The sequence below is a fragment of the Phacochoerus africanus genome, chromosome 2, assembly GCF_016906955.1.
Source record: "Phacochoerus africanus isolate WHEZ1 chromosome 2, ROS_Pafr_v1, whole genome shotgun sequence".
NCBI lineage: Eukaryota > Metazoa > Chordata > Mammalia > Artiodactyla > Suidae > Phacochoerus > Phacochoerus africanus.
In genome coordinates, this window is record NC_062545.1 from 245,212,647 (window position 1) to 245,236,736 (window position 24,090).

Below are 24,090 nucleotides of genomic sequence, written 5' to 3' on the forward strand. Positions count from 1 at the left end.
CCAGTGGGTAAGTTATAACTAATTCTTACCGTAAAGTCTAACCTGCCTGACATAAGACAGCTATGCTGAGAGTAGGTAGAACATTGGTGGATTACATCTAAGTTGGATTTGGTTTACACAGTAGGAATCCAGGCATGGAAATAACTCAAAATTTTCCTAGATCTGCAGTTATCCCACCATAAGGAAACATTGGGCTTTACCTTCTGGGGATTTCTGCCCAATTTGGTCTCCTTTGAACATTAGTTATTAAGGTCTTATTTATAGCATACCTCACAATGACTAAAGTCAGGACATGCAAAGGACAGTGTTTTAGCAATCAAATCCCCAGTATCCAGCAGAGGGCCTGGCACATGGTCCTCAGCAAAGGTTTGCATGCTTAAGTTAATTCAGCTCCTGCTTCTGCTAACAAATCTACAGAAGTCTGTTTTATTGGACCAATGAGTGAATTCAGATATTCCTTTTTTCTACCCTCTCAGTGGAAACAACCTTTCCTCATACTGAGATACACTCTTTAAATTTGGATTATCCTAAAATACATGACTGCATTTTAAATTTCATTTGTGGCAATAACAAAAGGAATTGAAATGAATTCTGAAACTAACACCACTGTTGGAGGCAACTTGTGATAGCTAGGGCTTCTCTTATTACAGATTTAGCCTTTTTTTTTTTGGAGGGAAATTGTAGACAAAATTGGAACCATAGCATGTTCATGTTAATACAATAGTGACATGCTCTGAGGATTTCACATTACTGAACTCTGTGGAGTGTAATGGCTTGAAACCTAGAATATAAGAATTGCAAAGGGACTCAAACCATGTCCCTATTTTAGAGATGAGGAAACAGGCTCCAAGGTCATTCAGTTTAAAAGCAGAATCAAATTGTGACAATCTGACCTCCAGTTTTTTCTTTTGCCTTAAGTGGACACCTGTACCAAAAGAGTTCCTGTCATCAAGGAGATAATAAATGAAAATACTTTGTGTCTTTTTGAAGTCTTTCTGAAGACTTCTGTAAACCTAGTATATTTATCCTCAGTTGTTCTAATTTGAGTTAGGACCTCTTTGCAAGCCCTAGATTAGGATTAATTTTATTTCCCTGTTCATTGAGAGTTCCCATAGCACTTTGTTCTAGAGTAGAATTGAGCCAAAAGGATCTTAGATTGTTCCTTGCTCACCCAACGCATTTATGCATTTGTGGAGTGCTTTTTGTGATTTCCAGAGCTGGGCTAAACGTGTTTCCTACAAAGTTAGACTTGAGTGGGAATGGCCCTAACACTTAGTAAGTTAACTTTAGCAATGTTTCAGTTTCTTCATCTATAAAATAATAACTGTATTATAGGACTGAGGATGAAATGAGTCAATATGTACAAAATATCTAGTATAATGCCTAAAATCTAGTAAATGCTCAAAATAGCATCTTGCACATAAATTGAGAGGTCAGTATTTCCTTCTTCATTTTCTTCCTGTTTCTAGGAAAAACAAGATTGATAATTTTTTTGGCATCTAGGCCATGTGTGTTTATCTATGTCTGTCTCTAAGTCCATGTCTCCTAGTGATGTCATAGCCAAGTCATTCCAGAATATCAAAAAGTTAACTTCGTTTGGTCATTGCCCTACAAACCAACTGAATGCATGTGACAGTCAGTTCCATTGAGTGCTGAGGATGCTGATCTTTTCACATATCCATTTTCAGCTTAAAATCCTTAAGTGGTCCCTATAGTCTTGAGGATACAAATCCAGTTTAGCACAGTGATCCTGTCTCTGCTTTTCTCTTTCTTGTCCTTATTTCTTTCCACTTACCTTGTGCTTTATGTTTCTGTTATGTTGAACTCTTTGATGTTCCTAAGTACCTTGATTGCTGTAGTTTCCAGCTCCAGAACTGCACGTGCTATTTCTTTTACCTGGGATTCCTGTTACCCTCTACTCAGTGTCTTCAGTGCATGCACATGCACGCACACAGACACACACACACAGGCAAGTGTCTTCTTTGCTCCTGTAGTACCCAATGTGCGTTTATCAGCGTACATGCCCCATTGTTTTTCCAGTTTGTGTCCCCCACCCAGACTGAACTCCACGGGATCAGAATTTGCTTTGTATCTTTCTGTAGCTAGCCCAATGGCTAGCTCAAAATAAGCATCCAAAAAATGAATGACACAGAGTTTCCCAGTGGCCAAGCAGTTAAGGATTTGGTGTTGTCACTGCCGTGACTTGGGTTGGATTCCTGGCCTGGGAACTTCTGTATGCCAAGGGTATTCTCACTCCTGCCAAAAAAGAATGACTAAGTGATACAAAATAGACTTAGGTCAGTTGGTGATTGAACCGGGCTATAGTAGGTTTATATTTTTACAAAGTTTGATTTGGGTACATGCCAAAAGATCGTATAAAGAAAGCATCTAGCTAGCAGATTCGTGGTGGAAAAGTTTGCCAGCAGCTAATTGCAAAATGCCTGAGATTGCAGACCTGCTGAGTGGTTTGCAATGGTGTTTGGACCAGTTCTTGGTTGGATTAGAAAGCAAAAAGAAATGCCTGAAACACTGTTTCTGTGAGACTCAAGGACTACAGTGTTGAGTTCAATGGACCAAGATGGGTGCAGTTACCATATCAGCTTTCTCTGGAGCTGGGGGTCAGGCTGAAATATGGACGGGAGGCAATACGGCAGAAAGACTGGAGGGAGAAGAGGAAGTTATAAGCCAGTAAGCAGTATTCTGACATTATAATATGATTGTTCTGGAACTGAACTGCTAGCTTATGAATCTCTGCCACTACTCTTATTAGCTCTGTGATTGTGGGCAACTCACATCATTCCCTGACCCTTAGTCTTTCCATCTATAAACTAGAGGTCTAGTTGATCTACTCTAGACTAAGTCTAGAGTACCTATCATGGAGTTGCAATGAAGATTAAATGAGATCACAGTTGCTAATATGGGTGCTCAGTAGATGTTAGCTATGATAGCGCTCTTGGTTTACAGGTTGTGAAAAGGACATATTATGAGAAGGTCCCTGAGGTCTGACACCATGCCCATGTTATTCACAAATGTGACTCTAGCACTTGTTGCCTGTGTTGGGTTTAGCAAATGTTTGTTGAATTACTAAGTGAGTGTGGTCAAGGCAGAGTTTTTCAGAGATCTCTTAATATTGTGGCTTTGCCTAAAATGTCTCTCAGACGAAGCTATGTCAGTTTAACTTCATGATGCCAAGGCCCTGAGTTTGCTCAGTGTATTTTGTGCTACTTTGGACTATACCGAAGAAACAAGCTTAAGTCACAGCATCGCTGGGTGTCCTGTTAGGAAGGGACAATACCACAGCAACCTTTGGATCCTCAAAGACAATGAGTGCCAGCAGTACATCTGGAAGTGAAGTTTCTATCTGAACATTTATTCCACAGTCATAGAAACTGAAGATGGAAAAGACCTGAGGGCATCTAGTCCATCCACGTGATTGTACAAGAAAAGTGGCTGGAGCAAAACAGCCTGTTCACTTCATGCTCACAACACAGCATTTCAGTTCTTCCTGGAGCGGAGCGATTGCAAACACATTCAAATGAAGACACAATGCAAACACTTTACAGACCTTAAGAAAATACTTATAGGTATGTTATTTTCATAAAACAATTAGAAACTAAATTTAAAAGAATGAGGAAATCCTGGATTTGATGGGTATGGGTAAGTGAAGAAAGGAATAAACATTGCAGAGTGAAGTGGTTTCAATGACTAGAAAGTTTCTTCTAGGGACTGGGTGGATTTTCCAGTTTACCTATCAAAATATGAGTTGGGAGGAAGAGAGACTATGAAGTGGTTTCTTTCCCCTTCAGTCTTTATGCACACAGAGGAAGGGCTTACCAGCTCCAGAGCTCTAACAGACCCAGCACCAGCCCTGGGAAGTCTGTTGCCCAGATGACATAGCTCTGTCTTGCTTGGCAGCCGCTCCACTTACCACTTAGTGGGTTGGCATGGAAGCAGCAGCTCCTCTCTAAGGTTTGTGTGACAGCAAGACCCGTGAATAACAGAGAGTCATCTCCAGGCATGTTGTTAAAAACCTCAGCTGATTGGGTCCCTGTGGCTGCCTCAGTTGTCTGTCCCAGCCATTCTTCCAACTTGTCTTTAATAGAGGGATCCCCCTGCTCCTTCACCTTGGGCACCCACACTCTGGAGCCCTACTGTTATTATTTACATGAACTAGTAGCCTCATGTGTTCCAACTGGCCCATTCCTACTTTATTAGATGCTTCCTGTGCCAGAAATTCCCCCTTGGAAAACAGGGTTGGGATGTGTGACACAGCTGGCTTATTGTGTTCCCAGTTTCCAGGCATCAGAGGGCTTGGAAAAAAATGGAAGACTACCTGATCTCATGAAAGAGGAGCCCACAAGAGGAGGCAAGGTAGCCTTCCTTATCTCTTTCTTCTTTACTAGAAAACCACTCTCTACCTGAAGACTTGTGATCTTTGTATTTTTTGAGCCTGAGGGGGGTTGAGAGAACAGAGGTGGAGCAGAACAGGAAGGAGGGTTTCAAAGGACCCACCATTTCATGAAATCTTTTTACAGAACACAACACACTGTTTCACAAATTGCAAAACACTGTTCAATTACTACCAATAAAAATAACCACTGCTACTTAACAGGGAGACTGCTTCATTTCACCACAAGCAATTAAGCTTTGTTTTTCTTTATCCAGAACATGGAGGCATTTCAAGCAATACTCTGGCAGTAAGTCTGCTTTCAGCCCCTGCTGCTTCTTGCCGCATCCTGGCCACAGTTTTGGCCAAGGTAGTTCCTCAGAAGATACTGAAGGAGCCATGCCCTGGTCATCTACTTTGTGGATAGGCAGAATGGTCTGGCATGTTAACCACCGCTGCTCAGAATGCCTCAGGAGAGAAGCTTAAGGTAAACCCAATGTACAAAAGTCCAAACTTACAAAACAGATACATTAAGGGATTAATTGATTGCAATACAAAAGGATTCTTTACAAAAGAATTCACCTCTGGGTTCCTTTAAATAGCCAGCTTCTCAGGTACTATCAGAATGTGCACTGAGTTATAAAAATGTCCATGTTCAACATTAGGAGCGTGGCTGTTCTCTGAGTTGAGGTACACCTGTACATTGGCCTTTCAGGCTGTGCAGAGGTTAGCGGTGCAGAGCATGATGGCAGACGCTCTAGAGCATCCTTAGCTGCTGCAGATGGGTAAGGACGGCTAAGGGCCACAGTTTTCCAAAGGCAGTTGCAAACCTGCTTCTGGGTCTAGGATGAAAACATGGGAAGATGGGCATTTCACAGCCAGTTGTCCTTTCCGTCTCCAGGGCTCACTGTTCCCTTATTGTTGAACTGTTTCATCTAAGAGGATGGTGAATAGCTTTAGAGCCTTCCCGCTTCCCTCATCAGTATCTCTGCGGCTACTCACCCCAGGACTTTCTGAGACAATTAACTAATTGCTAAAGTGTTATAGCGTAAAGTGTTATCTTTCCCTGGGGGACCAGAGAGGTCTTGGAAATGCAGGGACTGCATCCAAAAGTAGGGGAAGAAACTTTGTGGATGAGGAGCCTTGCCACTGATCTGCAGCTCAGAGCACAGTGCTTCGCAAGGCGCAGAGACCTCACTGGGTCTTCAAGGTGACGGGGGTGGATGGAGCAAAGATGACACTGGAAGATAAAGCCAGTAACTGACAGACAAGGAAGTCTAGTCCTAATGGTGCCATGGGGTGGGGGCAGCTGTGTGGATAGTGAATCAGCAGATGGTGTGTCCTCAAGTTTGAGAAACTCTCAGAATGGCTTTCTTCTCATTTCTCCCCATGCCTGGAGCAGCCAAACTTTTAGAACAGTGTTCCTTGAAGAGTAATTTTGAACCACATGTCATTCTCCTGGGGGTGTTGGTAACAGGAGGTTCCTAAGCCCACATCCACCTCCTTTCAGGCCCCATCTTCTGGGGAAGAGCCCTGGCAGTCAGCATTCTGAGTTCCTAGGTGATTCCTATCTATACTAATACTGGCAACTGAAGTTCTGTGGTTCCCACATTGCTTTCCCTTTCTGCGCATCCAAGCCATTGCACGCTGGGAAAGGGCTGCCTCGAGAGAGGGCAAAGAGCTTACTCCCATCAGTCACTTGAGGGCATGAGATGGGGCCTGGGGGAGAATCAAAGGGACCAAAGCCTGCTCAGAGCTTCTCACAGGTGAGTGGCTGTGAAGCTGGGACACTGACCTGGTAGTTATCCACACAAATATGAAAAGCACAGGGCACATTCCTCAGTGTTGAAGCATGTGATGTTTACAGGCTTGAGGATCACTTCTGGGATTCCTACAGCTAAGACTCATGTGACTGCTGATCTGGAAAGAGCCTAGTATATGGTCTGCAGAACATTTTCCCTTAACCCACAGTGCCAGCTCACACGTCCTCTGCAGGCAATTAGCAGGGATGTTCCAGTTTCATCCTGAGGCCATAGCCTTGCTTTGCTTTTCTCTTTTTTCCTTTATGAAAGGCACACACTACAGTGGAGATGCTTAGATTAGAAGTACAGTTCTATTCATTCCTTAACCAAACTGCTTTTCTGGCCCAGAGCTTTTGTTTGAAAAGCATGGTGTACATTTTATTTTTTGGTGCACACAGGAGATGTGGCTGTTCCTGGGCCAGGGACTGAACCTGAGCCACAGCAGCAACCCAAGCCACTGCAGTGACACATCAGGTGCTTAACCTGATGTACCACAAGGGAACTCCTGGTGTACATTTTTAATGCCTTGTCTGCCTGTCCTCTTCTCCCACTCACCACATCCTGGGCCCCTTTCATAGTAGCACATGAACAGCTTCCTACTAAATGATAGGATGGTGTCGGAGATCCAGGACCCTTTCAAAAACATGGCTCTTGCCTGATCCAATCAGTCCGGGCCTGCTGGGAAATGAACATGTTCATTTAATTATTTTAAGTACTCACCTCCCTGTCCTAAGTTTTTCTAGCTCTTCCCTGGCTCCAGAAGAATGCAGGAACAAACCTAGACTGGGGAGTTGTAGCAAAAGCTAGCAATCCTGGATAACCTTGCTCTATACTGAGGTCAAAACCAACAACCCGGTAAGACACAGGTATGAGTATCAGTTTTATCTCCTGTTGTTGATAGTGCAGAGAAAGGGCCAAAAAACAGAAATATTACTGTGGCACCTGGTAAAAATGTTAGCAGGAGTGGGGGCTGTCTGGTTATTCACAGATTCCTCATACAACATTTACTCCTGTCTAATTTAAGATTTTTGCTCTGATAAAGACTCCTACCCTGGACACCTAGGAGTGAGCTTGAGAAGACTGGCTGCTGCTTTGCAGGCTAGAGGGAGCAGACTTGACCTCCAAGAAGACTTGAAGTCCAAGAAGACCTAGACCTTAGCTTCCCCACACCTTGGAGAGTAGTTACAAAAGAGCCTTACAAAGTCTCAAGCGCTTAGAGGAAGGTCAGGAACTGAGAAAGGGGAGCAGCATGGCCACTTAGGGCTCACAAGTCCGATTTGTCCTTTGATATTCTTCCAGCTCCGTTTTCCGGCTCATGGCCAGCTGCAGCTCCTGCCGGATCACCTGAATCTGCTTCTCCAGCTCTGAGAGCTCCTGCATCACTGAGTTCCGAGCCCCGTTTAGGGAGGCTGCTTTCCCATTGGTGGTCAGGGAGGCAGGGAGCTCTCCTCTTGGCGGGAGAGGGATGTCATGGTGGGTCCGCAGGCCCGGCTGGTTTTGTCCTCCCTCATCACTGAAGATGTATTTTCGTCGGTGGCCATGACTCAGATTGGAAGTATTCCACACAGCGAGCTGACGGGGTCCCATGTTGGACCTAGGAAACCAAGAGACACTTTAGGTCGCCCTTCTACTCTGCAGCTCTCAAAGTGCTGTTCCCATCTGTGAGCCACTTCCTGTGAACACAGGTAGAAATGGGGTCACAAAGCTGTGGTCAGCGGGTCTGCTGAAGTATCAAGGGGACAAAAGGAGCCAATACAGTTCCTTTCAACTCAAGTTCACAATCTCAACAAGTCTCAGCCCTGAAACTGGAATGGGTGTGTCACCTGGAGGGCTGATGGATCAGGGTGTGGTACATTCTTTTGTGAAGAATCTTAGATGCTTTTCTGTTACCTTCTTGTCACTGAGGCTCAGAAAGCTGCACTGCCTTGAAACACTCTATGGCTCTAAAGATTGTGCTTTGGCAGAAGTGAGGTTCAGTTTACTCAGCTGCTGGACTCTAAGCATGGGCCTGCTAATAGATACTCCAATACAACTCATCCTGAGTCCCGTAGGACAACCCTAATTCTTACTAGTTGAGTTGGAGGAGAATAAAAGTATCCAAGCAGCAGGTTTCACAAAAAGTTTCCCATTATAGGGATGATTTTGTGAATTGAGAATGACAGCTGAGGTTTGAAGCTTAAAAACAAACAAACAAACAGACAGACCCAGAAAGCCTCAAGTTCTTTCTGGAACAATGGATGTCAAATAGAAGCAGATTCGCAATTGTCTTTCAGGCTTGGTGTCATGCCACCTACCACCATCACTGAGATGGCTGTAGAGAGCAAAAGAGCTGCTTTGGCACAGGACAAGGGGTCTGGTTTCTGAAATACATTTGGACAGTCAGATGCAATGAGAAGAGTTTCTTGCTACAAGAACAGATAGAGTCCTAAGCACGGTTGCTGATTTCTTCCAGCTTTGTTGCAGGGGAAGGTGGGGGCAGGAGGACTATGACCACATTTGCAATCTACCACAGGACAAAACAAAACAGAAACACTCTATTAAGTTCTTGTGTCTTGGTTCCCGTCCATGTTACTGAATCAAGACTTTATTCCTGGACTCTTACTTAGCAGGAGGTGAAGGGGAGGACCTGCAGGGGGAGGGGAAAAGGGAGGGAAAATAAAGTGTTGATTCAGTTACATGGATAAGAACAAAAACACAAGAACTTAACAGGGTGATTCTGTTTCATTTTGCCCCATGGTAGACTGCAAAAATGGTCATAATCCTTTGTTCTTCTTTTCATCCAGATTGCTCTGTAATGTGACTTTGCAGCTCATTCTTATCAAGGGGGATACAAGGAGGAAAGTCTGCTTTCCCTCCCACTTGAAATTTGTCTGGTCTCATGACTGGTTCTGGCCAACAGAGAGTGGCAGAAGTGGCAGTTCCAAGCCTGGCATACTTCCACTGCTTCTCTCAGCAACCTGCTGCTGCAGTGGGAACCAGTCCAGACTAGTCTTCTGGTTGACAATAGACCATTGGAGAGAGTCCCCAGTCTTCCTGGATGATCAGCTGAGGCCATCCTAGACCAGCCAACCCTCTGCTGCTCTCCCCTTTCCCACAAGCTGGCTGCAGACATATGCCCCAATGTGGCCATGATCAGCCATGTTCGGTCCAGATTAGAAGACTGCACAGCTGACCTACAGGTTCATAAGCAACTCCTTGTTTAAAACATTACAACTTGAAAGAATTTCTCAAACAGAAAAAACCGACTGATATGTGTCTCAGCCTTTAAAACAAACACATTCCAGACCACCCGGCAGTTCTTTAACATCTCTCATGGTTTAAGTCTCATATGAATGAACAAGGGCACCAGAGCCCAGCTTTCATGTGTGCTGGGCTGGGTAAAAGTTCTGTAATAAACCCACTTACAGCTCCATTGGCTTTATACTGCGTCAGAGGTGTGGTTTTAATTCTTCTAGCCTTTCAGTTCCCTTTAATTTTTCCTTCAAATCTTTTCCTATTGAGTTTGAATAATTTCAAAACAATCTTATTTGTGGTGTGTGTTACATGGTTTACACTTTTTGTTTATCTTGAGAGGAAAGGGAAAAAGTGGGAAGGGTGGGGGGGTTTCTTAGAAACCCAGTGGCATGAAGGACAGACCAAAATTTACATGAAATCACATGTTGAATAAACCAAGGAGTGAATATATATATATATATATCTTTTATAATATATATATTATATATATATTAATATATATATATAATATATAATATTAATATATATATATCCTTTTATAATATCTACTTCTTCCTTCTGCTTTAAATAAAAAAGAAGCAGTATCTACTTTTGTATTATGGCCCAAGATTTCTCCAGGCCTTTCCTCAAACACGTATGTCAATAATTCAGTAATCGTTTTATTCGCTCAATAAATTTGAAGCACACAGGAAGGATGTCGAGTCATAGTAGACACAGGCATTTCTATTGATAGTCTTCCAAAATAAAAGAGGGAGAGAGTTTTCACGCCAGTAGACCTAACTCTCAGATCAAGAAATAATTCAGAGAAGGGAAAAACCTCAGAGGTGGGCATTAACACATTTTTCTGAAATCTCCAGGCAAGTAGAAATAGCCAATCTGGTTTTCTCCATAGCTTTGTACATATATCTAGCAATATATTATAGAAGAATAAGCAAAATACGGATTCCATGACAAGTTCCATGTGCTAGCATCACAAATATGATGACTGACATGTGGCTCTGAGCCACCTATGAATGCAAGGTGACAGACGTTCCATATCAGATCTGGTGTCTAATTGGAAGAAATGAACATGTTGTATTGCTGGCCTCTACAGTGTTTCAGCTGTGTTTTATATTAGGCTTTCCTCAGCCATACAGTGTAAGGTGACAAGTGAGTTAACTCTATTTAACACTAAAAAGCTTCCACAGGGCAATTTTGTAACATCGAGGTTCATTACTCAATTAGACTATTCAGATGAGGTGTGACAGCTGTGGGACCTCAAACACGATGTTTGAAAGGTTATAGGTGAGTGCTGGGTTGTAGGGAGGTAGCATAGGAAATAGGGGCCCAGTGAGCCATGAGGGCATGTTGCCTTAGGGCCTCCTCAAAATAAGGCATTTCAGAAGGGAATCTATCAAGAAAAATGGGTAAGATGAGTGAAAGACACATTTGGTTCTGAATTGTGGTGAGAGAGATGTGAACAGGAGTCATATCACAGTTGGAAATGGGATCACTGGCAGCTTCCTGTTTCTATTATGTCTAGAAAACAAATGCTTTGTTATTATGAGGTGGTGTCTTTGCCACTATGCCTTCTTGTGTTCCTCTTTGGTTAAAACTTTATGTCAAAAATAATTATAGAAAAAATATACATAACACATCATAGAACAGCTGTGACCTGATCAGTCTGCAGCTTGCTGCTGACGAGGTTGCAGTGTGATACAGGAATACCACAGACTGTGAGGGAGGCGGGTGTGCTCACTGACTAGAAAGAGAGGCATTAAGAGATAACGGAAATGAGTCTGTCAAGCTCCATGCAAATTGCAGAGACAGCAACTGTGGCAATCCCCAAGGAGGTACAGACAGTAAAAAGGAATCACGCTTTTCCTTTTCCTTTATTGTGAAGGAGAAATTTGAGTGTCAGATTTCAAAATTACCCAGAAAGCCAAGCTTGGAGCTGAGGGTCTGCCATAGATGACAGGGGTGGCTTGGAGTTCCTGGGGCCATAAACGGAGGCCTCTGAACATAAAGAATCAGGAGGTCACTTTAGGCAGCACGCAACCGAGGCCAGCCGGGTACTAGACCCAGATAACTTCTGGCATCTTTTGCCACCATGAATGAGGCCACAGTCATCCACAGGCTGGATGTGGGGAAGGTGGGAAGTTTCAATTTTCAAATGTCATCTCTGCATTTAATGTTTGATACTTCCTATTAATGAGATGCTCTTTTCTGGGGAGTTTGTAGTAATAGTGCCAGGAAATGGATTAAGCAGAACACGTCTGTTGCATATTTCAAATATTCCTCAGAGTGCTGGAAAGGAGCTGGGAGAGGAAACATGCCATAAGGGCGATATTGCATGAAATTAATTGCCTGAAGTACTTAAGAATTAAGACTTGTATTTTGTACACAGTAATAATACCTAAAATAGCTTTGTTTTCAGGGCTTTATATGTATTACTACATTTAATCCTTACAGCATCTCTAGAAAGTAGGTACTCTATCTTATTTTTACTAATGAGGAAACAGTTTCAAAAAGGTTAAATAAATGACTTGCCCAAGGCCACATATATTTTAAGTGTTGGTCAGAATTTGAACCCAAATGCTTGACTCTAGAGATCACAGCTGCACTTCAACCACAAAATATATCGCCTCTACTGAATTTCAGTGCCCATCTATGTATAGATGTTATTTTCTATTTTGTCTGTTTTATTTCTATTTGAAACCACATATTTTTACTGAATGTGTTTATCAACAACTTGATCCTGATTTGAATTTATTATCCTAGTTTCCCTCTTAAGCATGGAGTCTCAGTCACATCTCTGGATTTTTAACAGATATAAATGACACCTGGCACTGGCCTCTTCTTACCTCTTTTCCACACGTTTAGTCTTGAAACGCTGCTGCTTTTCCTCTACAAATGATGTGTTTAGTGCTCTATGTAATCTCTGGTGAAAAGAACAGATTCAAAACATAGAGGTTATTAGAAACACACATCCAGGGGACAAAGTACCCCCTAAGATTTAATCTCATCACTACAAATCTTGGCCTCTCAATAAATTTCCAGGAATGCCCCCAAACAGATCAGTATTCAGTCCCAATTCTCAAGAGAATAAGAATTCTAATTATAAGTTATCCTACCTGGAGGGGAAAAAAGTAATTTGATAGGAGCCTAAGAAATGCTCTGAGTTGTAAAAAGGTTATGTGATATAAAAAGTTATACTCTGAGTTGTAAAAAGGTTATGTGATATAAAAAAGTTATAAAGTGTGGCAAAGGGCCTTATACAATTGCTAAAGGTGTCAAAAACTTAAGTTTCACTTCTTAGCAGTGAAAACAAGGGAAGAACTGAGAATGAAACTAACTGGAAAGGATCATTTGTAAGAGGTCCTAGGATGAAAGTAGGAAGAACGGGGTTCCACTGTAACCCAACCAGTGACAGTGACCTCTTTAGAAGATAAAGTGGTGTGTTAACAGCAGAGGGCGAAACAGATGAATGGGGCAAAGATGGCAGAATGGCAGCCTTACTGCTGAGAGCAGTGATGGGAGGCAGGAGGGAATCCATCTGGGAGGTCAGGCTGGCTTCCCCCACCTCACCCCTCACCGAGCTCAGGGAGGACTGATGCCTTGGCGAGACCCCCTTCATCAGTAAGAAGCCTCCTGGGTATATTTTGGTTCTCAATGCCAGTGGTCTTTGGGTCAAGATATGCAAGGAGTGTGAATGGAGGTCTGCCCGACAGTTTCAGTTCTTCCTGTAAGTGAGTGTGCAGGTGTCTGGAATACACAAGAGGAATTTGGATGCTATGAGCTTTAGTCTTGGCACCAGTGGACTTCAAAGCTCTGGACCATCTAAAATGCAGAAAGAACAGGGGCCTGTGGGTTCATCTAAAGGAAAAGAGGGACTTCAAGCTCATTTAATGGGTTTCAATTTGGCAAGAAAAGAATCCATGTTGCAACAGAAGAAAGGCTGGGGGAAAAATGTAATTGTAATGTATACATGTAAGGATAACCTGACCCCCTTGCTGTACAGTGGGAAAATTAAAAAAAAAAAAAAAAAAGAATCCATCATTCACACCATCACTTCAGATTATCGTAAATGAAGCCAGGTTCAAAACAATGCTGTTGCTTCCACTGTGAGCAACAGTGCAGGGTTGTGTGAAAGGAAGGAGCATTATGGGATAGCTTAATTTAAGGGGCAAATGAATTAAACAAGATAGTATGGTGAGAGTGTCTATACCACCCTGGTTCTCTTGGTAACTTGGCATCTGTCAGTCTGACTTGGGGCACTGGATTCTTCCCTCTCTGGGAACTCTAACATTTAAAAATATTGCAGCAGGATAATGGTGGCACTCACCTGACTGGTGTGGAGCCAGTATTGCAGCCTAGATTTGTTCTTGATGCGTGGTAACAGCAGCCAGTACACTATGTGCTCACCGATGGTGGTCAAGATGGACAGACCAAATCCAATGCACAGCAGCACAAAGAGTCCAGAGAAGTGTTTGATGCCCATTTGCAGAGTCTGGCAGAACAGGAAAGAAAAGGCCATGAATGTGATGTACCACCTGTTCCCACTCTTACACGCAGATTCTTTTTTATTGGACCCAAGGAAAGCTGGACACTGTCCCTCTGCGTGCTCTGTAGACTTCACTATTCTACACTGTGAAGGGAATCCAGCTAGGACTGGGTGCTTCTGCAGAGCACAATTCCCGGGGTGCTCCTCACATACAGTGCAATTGTATGACTGGTCCCTAGAGTCGTGCAGAGGCCCTGTGTCTGGACCACTCTATGGTCTCAAGAGAGACACTAAGAGATAGAGATAGAAACTGAGATTTGAAATAACTTGATATATTAAAACACTGAATAGTTATCAAGGAAAGAAAGTCTCTCAGGGACTGAGAAAGAGTAGATTTAAGGGGAAAAGATGATGAATTCAATAATTTTGACATTCAGATCTTTCAGGGAACATGGAGATCATCTAGTTCAATGTCCTCATTTTTGGGAGCAGAGAAGTGAAGGAAATTGAGGCATGTCATAAAATTGGACAGCCATGGAGGATAAAGAGAAGGGACCTACTTGTTGATTGCTTTTTGTGCCCTGATATAGGTATTATAACTGCCATTCATACTTGAGGAAACTAAGGTCCCTGCAGCTTTTAAGTGACAAAGCTTGTCTATAAATCAATGTTTGTTTAGCTCCAAAGCTTGGGCTCTTTCTGCTGTACAACAAAACAGCGGCAGTTATAGGAACAACCATAAATAAAATAACTTTAACATCTGTGACAGGCACTTTGCTAAGTGATTTATACGAGGTCTCTATGAAACAGGCATCATTCAGTCACTGACATCAATGACCAGTCAATCCTGAAGAAGAAAAACATTTGCTAGTGCCTACTATGTGCCAGGCACTCTTCCAAGTATCAGGGGGTAGAGGGAGGAGGGTTATGCCCCTGCCTTCAATCAGATAGAGTCTAGGAAGGAAGCAAATATTTATACCCCCTGATACATTGATCCATGCCTTCTGGCTTTTGTGGAGAAGCTGGCTCATGAGATAAGACTTGAAGAGAGGTAGAACGTTGAGGCTTGGGTTAGGCACTCTAGGCTGAGGGCAGCAGAAACAAAGAAGGAAAGACATGAGCTTCTGACACAGTGATCTGGGGGCTTGTGAGATAGAAGGCTGTGCTAAAGGGGCAGGGAGCATAAGGCCTGAAGGAGAAACAGGGCTGCACTGGGCAAGCTTAGATAAAGCATATTCCCCAAGATCAAACAAGCCAGTGCTAAGCAGCCTGGTGTCATCTCTTTGTCGGAGGCTTTTGGTGGTCGTTGTCATTGTCATCTTCATTGATAATTACTGAGCACTTAATATGTGCAAGACATACTTCTGAGCACTCTGTCAACACAGCAACTTGCTTAATCTTCCTATTGACCCATAGGAAGGTCCTATTACTACTTTTATTTTGCAGGTGAGGAAACTTAGGAACAAAGGAGTTAAGTGACTTGTCCAAGGTCTCATAACTAGAAAAGGTCAGAGCTGTGTTCACACCCAGGCAGTCTGGCTCCAGAGTCTATCCACTTAACCACCTCATTTGACTAGTCTTGAGTGATCCTCCCATCCTCTTGAAGGGGTTTTCTTTTTATTCTCCCCACCCCTACCTCTACCCCCAGTCCTAAAGAAGCAGCCACCCGTCAGGATGGTTCAGGCATGGCTAGACCTCTGGGATGTGCCAGGAAGTCTATCTGGGGGTCAAGATTCAGAGGCACAGCTTGGAGATTAAAGGCTTTGGGGAAGCCTGGGCCATGGAACCTCTTTTCCTCCATGATGCTACTACAGCAGTGGCTTTGAACCAAAAATAGGTGCTAGAATCCCTGGAGAAGGAAAGACCTGAGGTGAGTAGGGGGATAGAGCATGCACCAGGTCTAGGAGACTGGGACACAGGCAGGAAAACTAGCAGACCACCTGAGAATGAAGCAGGAAGCCCAGCCTTAGTGAACAAGGAAAGCCGGTTTAAGAAAGGTGAGAGGTGGGAGTTCCCATCGTGGCTCAGCAGTGCCGAACCCAACTAGTATCCGTAAGGATGCAGGTTTGATCCCTGACCTCGCTCAGTGGGTTAAGGGATCTGGCATTGCCATGAGTTGTGGTGTAGGTCACAGACACAGCTCGGATCCCAAGTTGCTGTGGCTGTGGTACAGGCCAGCGGCTACAGCTCCACTTTGAGCCCTATCTGGAATTTCCATGTGTCGAGGGTGCAGCCGTAAACACACACACACACACACACACACACACACACACACAAAGTGAGATGTGTTTGGGGCCCTAGTGCTACTCAGGAACTAGGGCTTTTCCTGGAACATCTCTGTATAAGTGATGACCAACCTGACCACCAGAAAATATATACAGATGTGTTTGAAAATAGACCTTGGCACGGACCTGCTGTAATGTGCACAGGATATGGCTATTACAGAGGATACAATCAGTTACTACTGCTGTGGATGAAGAACGAACAAGGGGAATTCATTTTGGATTTTAACACTAACCCTATCAAACACTCAGCAAAACACTAAACAGACTGGTGCTGCTTTCTTATAAGGTGCTGCCAAGATGAAGAAGAAAAGTGTAACTTATTTGGAATCATTCTGCCTTTAGAAGCATGGTGTTCCCCTCTTGTTGCGTAAAAATAATTGTCTCATTTCCTCTTATGACCCCAATAACAAACAGGCTGTATTCAGTTTATTTTATACATTTCTTTCTTCAAGTTTCTGTTGTTTATATCACATACTTATAGACTAACAGAAATAGTTGCTGTTTTTCTTAGATTTAATATCTGTGTGCCAGATACCGTATATGCATATTATAATCTTATAATAACATTGTAAGTTAAGTATTATTGTCCCCACTTCACACTTGAGGAAACCGAGGCTCATTAAATACTGCACCCAAGATCATACAAGGTAATAAATAGGGAAGCCTGGCTATGGATCCAGCACTGCCAAAGCCTGTACCACCTTCAAGCAAACACCATTTACAGGTATCCCTTGCTATCTGAACTCTTACTGTCTATTCCCTGTAATAACTTGCAAACATTTTATTCAAAAATCAGCATCTGAATTGAAAATCCGCTATAATCTGCCTGTGGGCACCAATGACAATGTTGACACTGTGTCTGATGCTGAGTGATAAGATGTTCGACTGCAGCTGTAATTCAGCTGTTCTTCCTGGAGGGCCACACTGCTTCAGTGTGCCATGCATTAGATATGTGCATCTGCCCCATATTATCAAGTGAAAACTTTTTATTTGATAGAGTGGAACTTGCTCAACTTGGCATTTATCATTGGTCAGAGGAAGAAGAAGAGGAGCAATGAATATTCAGTGTCAAAGCTTTAAATCCAGTGATGCAGACAAAGTAATGATTGCAGTTGCAAGTGACGAGTAGAAACATCACACTCAGAAATGCAATCGCAGCCTGGTCTCATGTTGTCAAGAGCTGTATAAATGACAGCAAAGAAATGCAAAGAGAAATAAGTTTTTTGTTTTCTTCATCCCATTGCTTCATCTGCAGCTTTATTTGATAGCTCACAGTCCTACACTTCTGGAGTCTCAAGAGCCAAGGAGAGAAGACTGTTCCAGGATTTAACCATGGGTAAATCTCAGGCATTTATGGCTTAACTTAGTCCTGCAGACTCACCCCAGCCCACCCAATTTCACTCAGTTAACTCTTCTTTTCTTTTGCTTTTTAGGACTGCACCTGTGGCATATGCACGATCAGGCTAGGGGTCGAATTGGAGCTACAGCTGCCAGGCTATGCTACAGCCACAGCCACAGCAATGCGGGATCCAAACTGCATCTGCCACCTACACCACAGCTCAATGGCAAAGCCAGATCCTTTAATCCACACTAAGCGAGGCCAGGGATCGAACCCGCGTCCTCAAGGATGCCAGTCGGGTTCGTTACCACTGAGCCACAATGGAAACTCCCAGTTAACCAATAAGTAACATTCAAAAATCACCTTGCTTGCTTATTTTATTTTGCGAAATGTTACTTATATTTGTTATGTTTAACATTTTATTTTATTGTTCATTTACATTAGTACACATTTATTGCACTGTGGAGGAAAAGCATACTCTGCATTATGCACACATGAATACCCACTTCTTAAGCATTAAAGAACTGGTGTTTTAAATGCTTCATACTATGCAGGAATCATTGCTGGACTGTCATATATAGAAACCCATTCATTGTGCATTCAATTTTATTTATTTATTTATTTATTTATTTATTTTATTTTTTGTCTTTTTTGCTATTTCTTGGGCCACTCCTGTGGCATATGGAGGTTCCCAGGCTAGGGGTCAAATCGGAGCTATAGCTGCCGGTCTACACCAGAGTCACAGCAACATGGGATCCGAGCTGCGTGTGAGACCTACACCACAGCTCATGGCAACGCCGGATCGTTAACCCACTGAGCATGGGCAGGGATCGAACCTGCAACCTCGTGGTTCCTAGTTGGATTCGTTAACCACTGAGCCACAACGGGAACTCCTGTGCATTCAATTTTAAACACTAGTGAGTGTCTAAGAATGGTTTAGTGATTTTTAGGGAAACTGGTTGGGCTTTTTGAAGTGGAAATTCTTTATTGTTTTTCTCATATAACAGAAAAGGCTCCTATTATCTGTAAATTTACTAGCCAACACATTTCCAGAAACAGACTAGATTCAAATGGAGAGATGCTTTGACTACCAAAGGTTCTGAGTGGTCTTTGTTGAGATTGTCGGTGCTTCCAGTGACATGTAGAAGCCAAGACCACCACTTTTGTTGCTGCTAAACCCCCTTTGGCATCTTGCTCAGCTGTGGACCCTCAAAACATCTTGTAGCCGATGAGATAACTGACTAGACTCTGAAACCTCCAGCAAGTAATGCAGTTAAAGTATTTCAGTCATATTCGCCTCAGATGTTACTGGTTAAATCCTATGATTTAAGCCTCCTTAGACCCCAGTCCACAGCTCTCACCACACAGCAACTACCCCATTTCTCTGGTCCTCTAAAAAGTCTGTACTCATTGCTTTCAATTCCTCTCCTCCCATTCGCTTTTGGACGCACTCCAATTAGGCTTTTAATACCTAGCTTAGGATCCTGTCAAAGGCAACAATGACCTCCACATCACCACATCCAGTAGTCGATTTTTGACTTATTCATGCATTAACGTGGACACCGTTGATTATTTCATGCTCTTTGATGTATTTTCTTCATTGTTTTGGGGAAGCCTCTCTCTTTGTTTTACCTTAGTCTTCTTGCTGTTTCCGCCCCATCTTTCTGACTGTGAGCACTGGCATAGCTTCAGTTCTTTAGCTCCATTTACTTTCTTAACCAGACTCCTGGCTTTAAAGACAACCTACTTCCAAAGGCTTCCAAATTTTTATCTTTTCCAACTCCTGACTCATCCATATCTAATAGACATCTCCAGCTTGACACATCAAAATTACCTCTGAATTTCCTCCCTGAAACGTCCTCTTCACACAGTCTTTCCCATCTTAACAAATCTCCATCCTTGCAATTTCTCAGGCCAAATACCTTAGAGCAATTTTGATTCCTCTCTTTCTCTTCATCCAGTACTTATTGTGTCTGCAAATGCTGTGGAGCTTATTTGCAAAGTATGTCCAGAATCTGATGACTTCCCACCACCTCCATCTACCACCCTGGTCCAAGCCACCATCATCTCTCACCTTGACCACGGAAACAGCCTCCTGACCCCTTCAGTCTGTTTTCTGCAAGGCTGACAATGACTCTCAAAATATGTCACTCCTGTGCTCAGTATCCAGTGATGGTTTTCAGCCTCATACAAAGAGTCTTCACACAGGACCACAGGACCTTACCTGACTTAGTCCCACAACTTCTAGCTTCATATTCTTCTCTCACTCTCTTACTCTGCTTTGTTGCTTGGGCTTCCTCACACTTCCTTAAAAACCATCCAGCAGTTCCTCCTCGAGGGTTTTCATCTTCTGTTCTGTCTATAAATTCTTCCACCAGGGATCAGTATTGCTCCTTCCCTTATTTTCTTCAGGCCTCTGCTCAAACGTCATTTATCAGTGAAGTCTACCCCAAACACTGTGGTTAAAAAGGCAAATCCTGGAATCCCCTGGTGTCTCAGAGAGTTAAGGTTGGATCCCTGGCTGCAGAACTTCCACATGCCAAGGATGAGGCAAAAAAAAAAAAAAAAGGGGGCAAACCCTTCCCCTTTCTCTCCTGGACCCCTTACCTGGTGTTAGTTTGCTCCTGACATAACATGTGTTTGTTTATTGCCTATTTTCCTCCTCGAGGAGAATATAAGCTCCAAGAAGCCAGGGATTTTGCCCACTTTGTCCAGAGCATACCCTGACTGCCTAGAGGAGTGCCTAGCACTGACTAGATTTTAGTATATGTGCTGCTGAAGCGAGCACTAGCACTTACTAGGTTTTTAATAACTATTTTTTGAACGAATGAATCCTTACGAAAGTTAGAATCTTTTTATTTTTTTATTTTTTGAATTTTATGGCCACACCCATGGCATACAGAAGTTCTCAGTACCTCAGGCCAGGTACTGAGTCTGAGCCATAGCTGTGATTTATGCCATAGCTGTGGCAACACCGGATCCTTTAACCCACTGTGCCAGGCCAGGGACTGAATCCATGCCTCTGCAGCGACCTAAGCCACTGCAGTCAGATTCTTAACCCACTGTACCACAGCAGGAACTCCTAGAATCTTTTTTTGGGATGATGTAAATTTATATATCCTCCCCAACCACCAAACACTTTTGTATATCTCAGGAGGTTTTAGAATAATTCCGTGAAGGAGAAAGGTAGAGATGGATTTTCTCAATGGATGGATGAGAAAACTTGCCATCCTGACTTCCTAATGCCAGTGTCCCTCAGTCTGGGGACCTAATGTGAATTGGGAGGAAAAATACAATTAATAAAGTAAAAAGTTGGAGGTAGAAGGCAGTAATTTCAGCTTGCTTGTGTTGGAAATATATTGTATTGATTTTATTTGCTTGGGATCCTTCCCCTGGGGAACTGTCCTCCTCCACTTCATGTGGTTTTGGGGTGTCTACCACTCACAGGCTCCCCAGTCCTTATCACAGGAGGCCAAGCATGGGACCCAGAGTAAGCCAATTTGCATGTGAAGCAGACACATTTGACTTTGAAAGTGGTTGGAGCAGAGTCATTTCCAATGTCAGTGCCTCACAGACACTACTTCCAGCCACTAACGTTCCAGAGTCCTGTGATTCCTGAGGCATCAGTTACTCTCCTCCTTACCTCAAAACATTGAGCTTATCCTTCCTTTTTTTTTTTTTCTTTCCTTTTTTTTTTTTTTTCTTTTTAGGGCCGCGGCTGTGGCATATGGACGTTGCCAGGCTAGGGGCTGAATTGGAACTGCAGCTGTATCCTATGCCACCACGGCTTGTGGCAACGCTGAGCAAGGCCAGGGATCGAATGAATCCACATCCTCACAGAGACAATGTTGGGTCCTTAACCTGCTGAGCCACAACTGGAACTCCCCCAATTCCTTCGATAACCCCCTTTATCTTTCTTATATTAATCCGTTGCTTGCAACCAAAGAATCTGCACTGATCGACTGCTCCAAGATGTCGATAACCTATTTGAGACAGATGATTTTTCCTGAGAACACTGAATGAATTTATCACATGAAGTACATACCTGAAAAAACTTAGTTACAATTACTCTCAACACTTCTCGAACTTATTGGGTACTTTCCCCTAGAGCAAAAGGACTATAAGAACCAGGGGAAATCTTTTTATTTTTCACTGATCTAACGTGTTAAGCTTTGTGTGATGATTTCTCCTCTAAGTGTGTAAAGCCAAATCCTGGTGTTCTAAATGATTTTCTTTTTCTTTACTAAGAGACCTGGGTGGGGGAGGAATAATGGTTTTAGTAAGAGGTAAAGACAAGAAAGGTTGTGAAGCTTTTGAAATATTAACTCCTAGATACTTGGAAGCAGGATGAAGAGGAAGCAAATTTGAAAGCTAGATTTCCTTTCTGTTGCCCAGAAGAGCAGGAGCTCATTAAAACTTGGCAGACTCCTTGTGTCTGTACATACAACTCTTTGTCCGGGTCGGGGGCAGGTACAGAAGATGGAGACCTGCATTTGCATGAGGAGTGGGCTTCGGAGGTACCAAGAACAGCCTCCAGAGGAGAGAGTTTACCTGGCTGGAGACAGTGGGGTAAGACCATGCAGTGTAATCATTTGTGATTTATAAAAAAGTATAACAAGAGTCATGAGACGGGAGAGAGCAGATATTCACTCAGAGAATCTGGAACTTCCTCATCAATGAAGACCATCTGAGAGAGTACGTTTAACAAAAGAAACAAAAGAGATGATTTGCAAAATCCAGGGAGACACTGTGATGAGTGGAGTTAAAATTGCTCACACATTTGGATAGGAATATAATCTAGATGGGACACTAAAATCAGGATCTGCAGGAACTTCTCACTGCTTCCCTGGTCCTGGGAGCTGTGGCAGCTCTCTCTCTCTTCCAACCTGGAATCTGCCTAATGGCTCCTCACCAGGGCACTGCCCATGGTGCTGAGGAGGTGCCCCCTTTCGGTTCCTGGTGCTCCCAGAGCCTCTCCCCTTCTTGGTTTGGGTAACCATGTTTCAGGCTTAGACCTGATGCTAAAGGTGCTACACTAGCTCCGCTGCGCAGTCTTTCGAAAAATCTTAATTTAATAGGACAACTAAAAAATATTTCTAAAAATTAACTTTGGGGTGATTAACTATTATTCTTTTACTATGTAAACAATTACTTTCAAGTCTTCATTTTTTTCTTCTGAACTATGACCATATACATACATAGTTTCTAGAGTTGTAAGCTCTATGTTAATACAACAATTATGCTTCTTAAGAAACAATATATTCTAAAATTAATGGGTTTACACATTTTACTTATTAATATTAATGGCTTTATATTTTCACCTATAATTTTGACTACTGCTTCCAAACTGTCAGGTGTTTAAATTTTCTTTCTTTATTATATATAATAAATATTGCTACAATAAAAAATCCTTTGCATAGAGCATTAAAAGAATCTTTTTTTTTTTGGCTGTGCCCACGGCATGCTGAGGTTCCCTGGCCAGGGATCAAACCTGTGCCACAGCAGCGACCCAAGGAACAGCAGTGACAACCCTAGATTCATAACCCACTGAGCCACTGGGAACTCCTAAAAAATCATTTTTGATTCTTTCTTTGAGATAGATATTGCAATGGGTGATATTACCAGGTCAGACAATATGGTGCCTCTTGATTGGTCCTCAGGCATGTGAAAACCATTCCCAATGATTCCCAAGATGCCCCAATTTATAGGATGCTCACATCCATGCCAACTTTGCTTTGCAAATAGTCATTTCTTCCTTTTTAAAGTATTCCAATTTGCATTTATTCAATTAATGTGGCTACTTTTCAATATTTGTTTCTCCTATTTCTACATGTGTGAGTTACGTATTTATATATTTTGCCCAGGTAATCATTTTAGAAAAGGCAAGGAATTTTACTGAAAAAAGCCATTAACCTCTTTTCTAACATATTACATATGTTTCTGCATCTTTAAGTTTTCCTGTTAGCTTTGTTTAGTTATATTTATTATACAGATGTTTAAAATTCTACATGGCTCTATTTGCTTTGATTATTGGAAACTTGTTTCAGTTGTTGGGATGTTTTATAATCATTTGCTTTATTTTTTAGAAGTATTTTTACTGGTTGCTTTATTTTCAGAAAAAAAAGAAAAAGAAAAAGAAAAAAAATACTTCAGTCCATCTTGAGCTTTTTTTACCAAAGAATGGAACACAGTGAAATGGAGCAGGACCCTCTGATCTTCCCCGACCTGTCTTCTGCCTGCTTTTGTCTGTAGAGAAACTTCGGCCAAAGAATAAGTTAATCAGAGAAGTGAGAAGATGCAGAAGCAAAAGAAAACAGTTGAATGAGACCAAATAATACTAGTTTAGTCATTAAGCAAAGGCAAGGACCTTTAGTTCCTCCTCAAGGGCCATAGATAATATTCTGAACCATATCCTGTGAGCTGCCTTGTAGATAATGAAATCCCTACTGGGTGGAAGAAGTTAACTACAGGACGACCAGACTTGCAGCCAAGACATAAGCTGCCACAATTTGAGAAACGGCCTCAAAGAAATGGGAACAAATCCACCCAGGTGTACTTAA

The 24,090-nt window shown here is 42.6% G+C and overlaps 1 protein-coding gene across 1 annotated transcript in view; it reads right to left on the bottom strand.

The window, feature by feature from the left end:
• Positions 1-3,349: 3,349 nt before the first annotated feature.
• The window catches only part of GRIN3A (glutamate ionotropic receptor NMDA type subunit 3A), a 156,525-nt gene continuing 135,784 nt past the window's right edge, over positions 3,350-24,090 (bottom strand). Inside the window, exons 7-9 of the mRNA XM_047768073.1 lie at positions 13,748-13,912; positions 12,267-12,343; positions 3,350-7,783 (exon numbers count right to left, since the gene is read on the bottom strand). Of these exons, the coding sequence (XP_047624029.1) occupies positions 7,447-7,783; positions 12,267-12,343; positions 13,748-13,912 (579 nt within the window). The 3' untranslated portion in view covers positions 3,350-7,446. The remainder of the gene's footprint in view (positions 7,784-12,266; positions 12,344-13,747; positions 13,913-24,090) is intronic.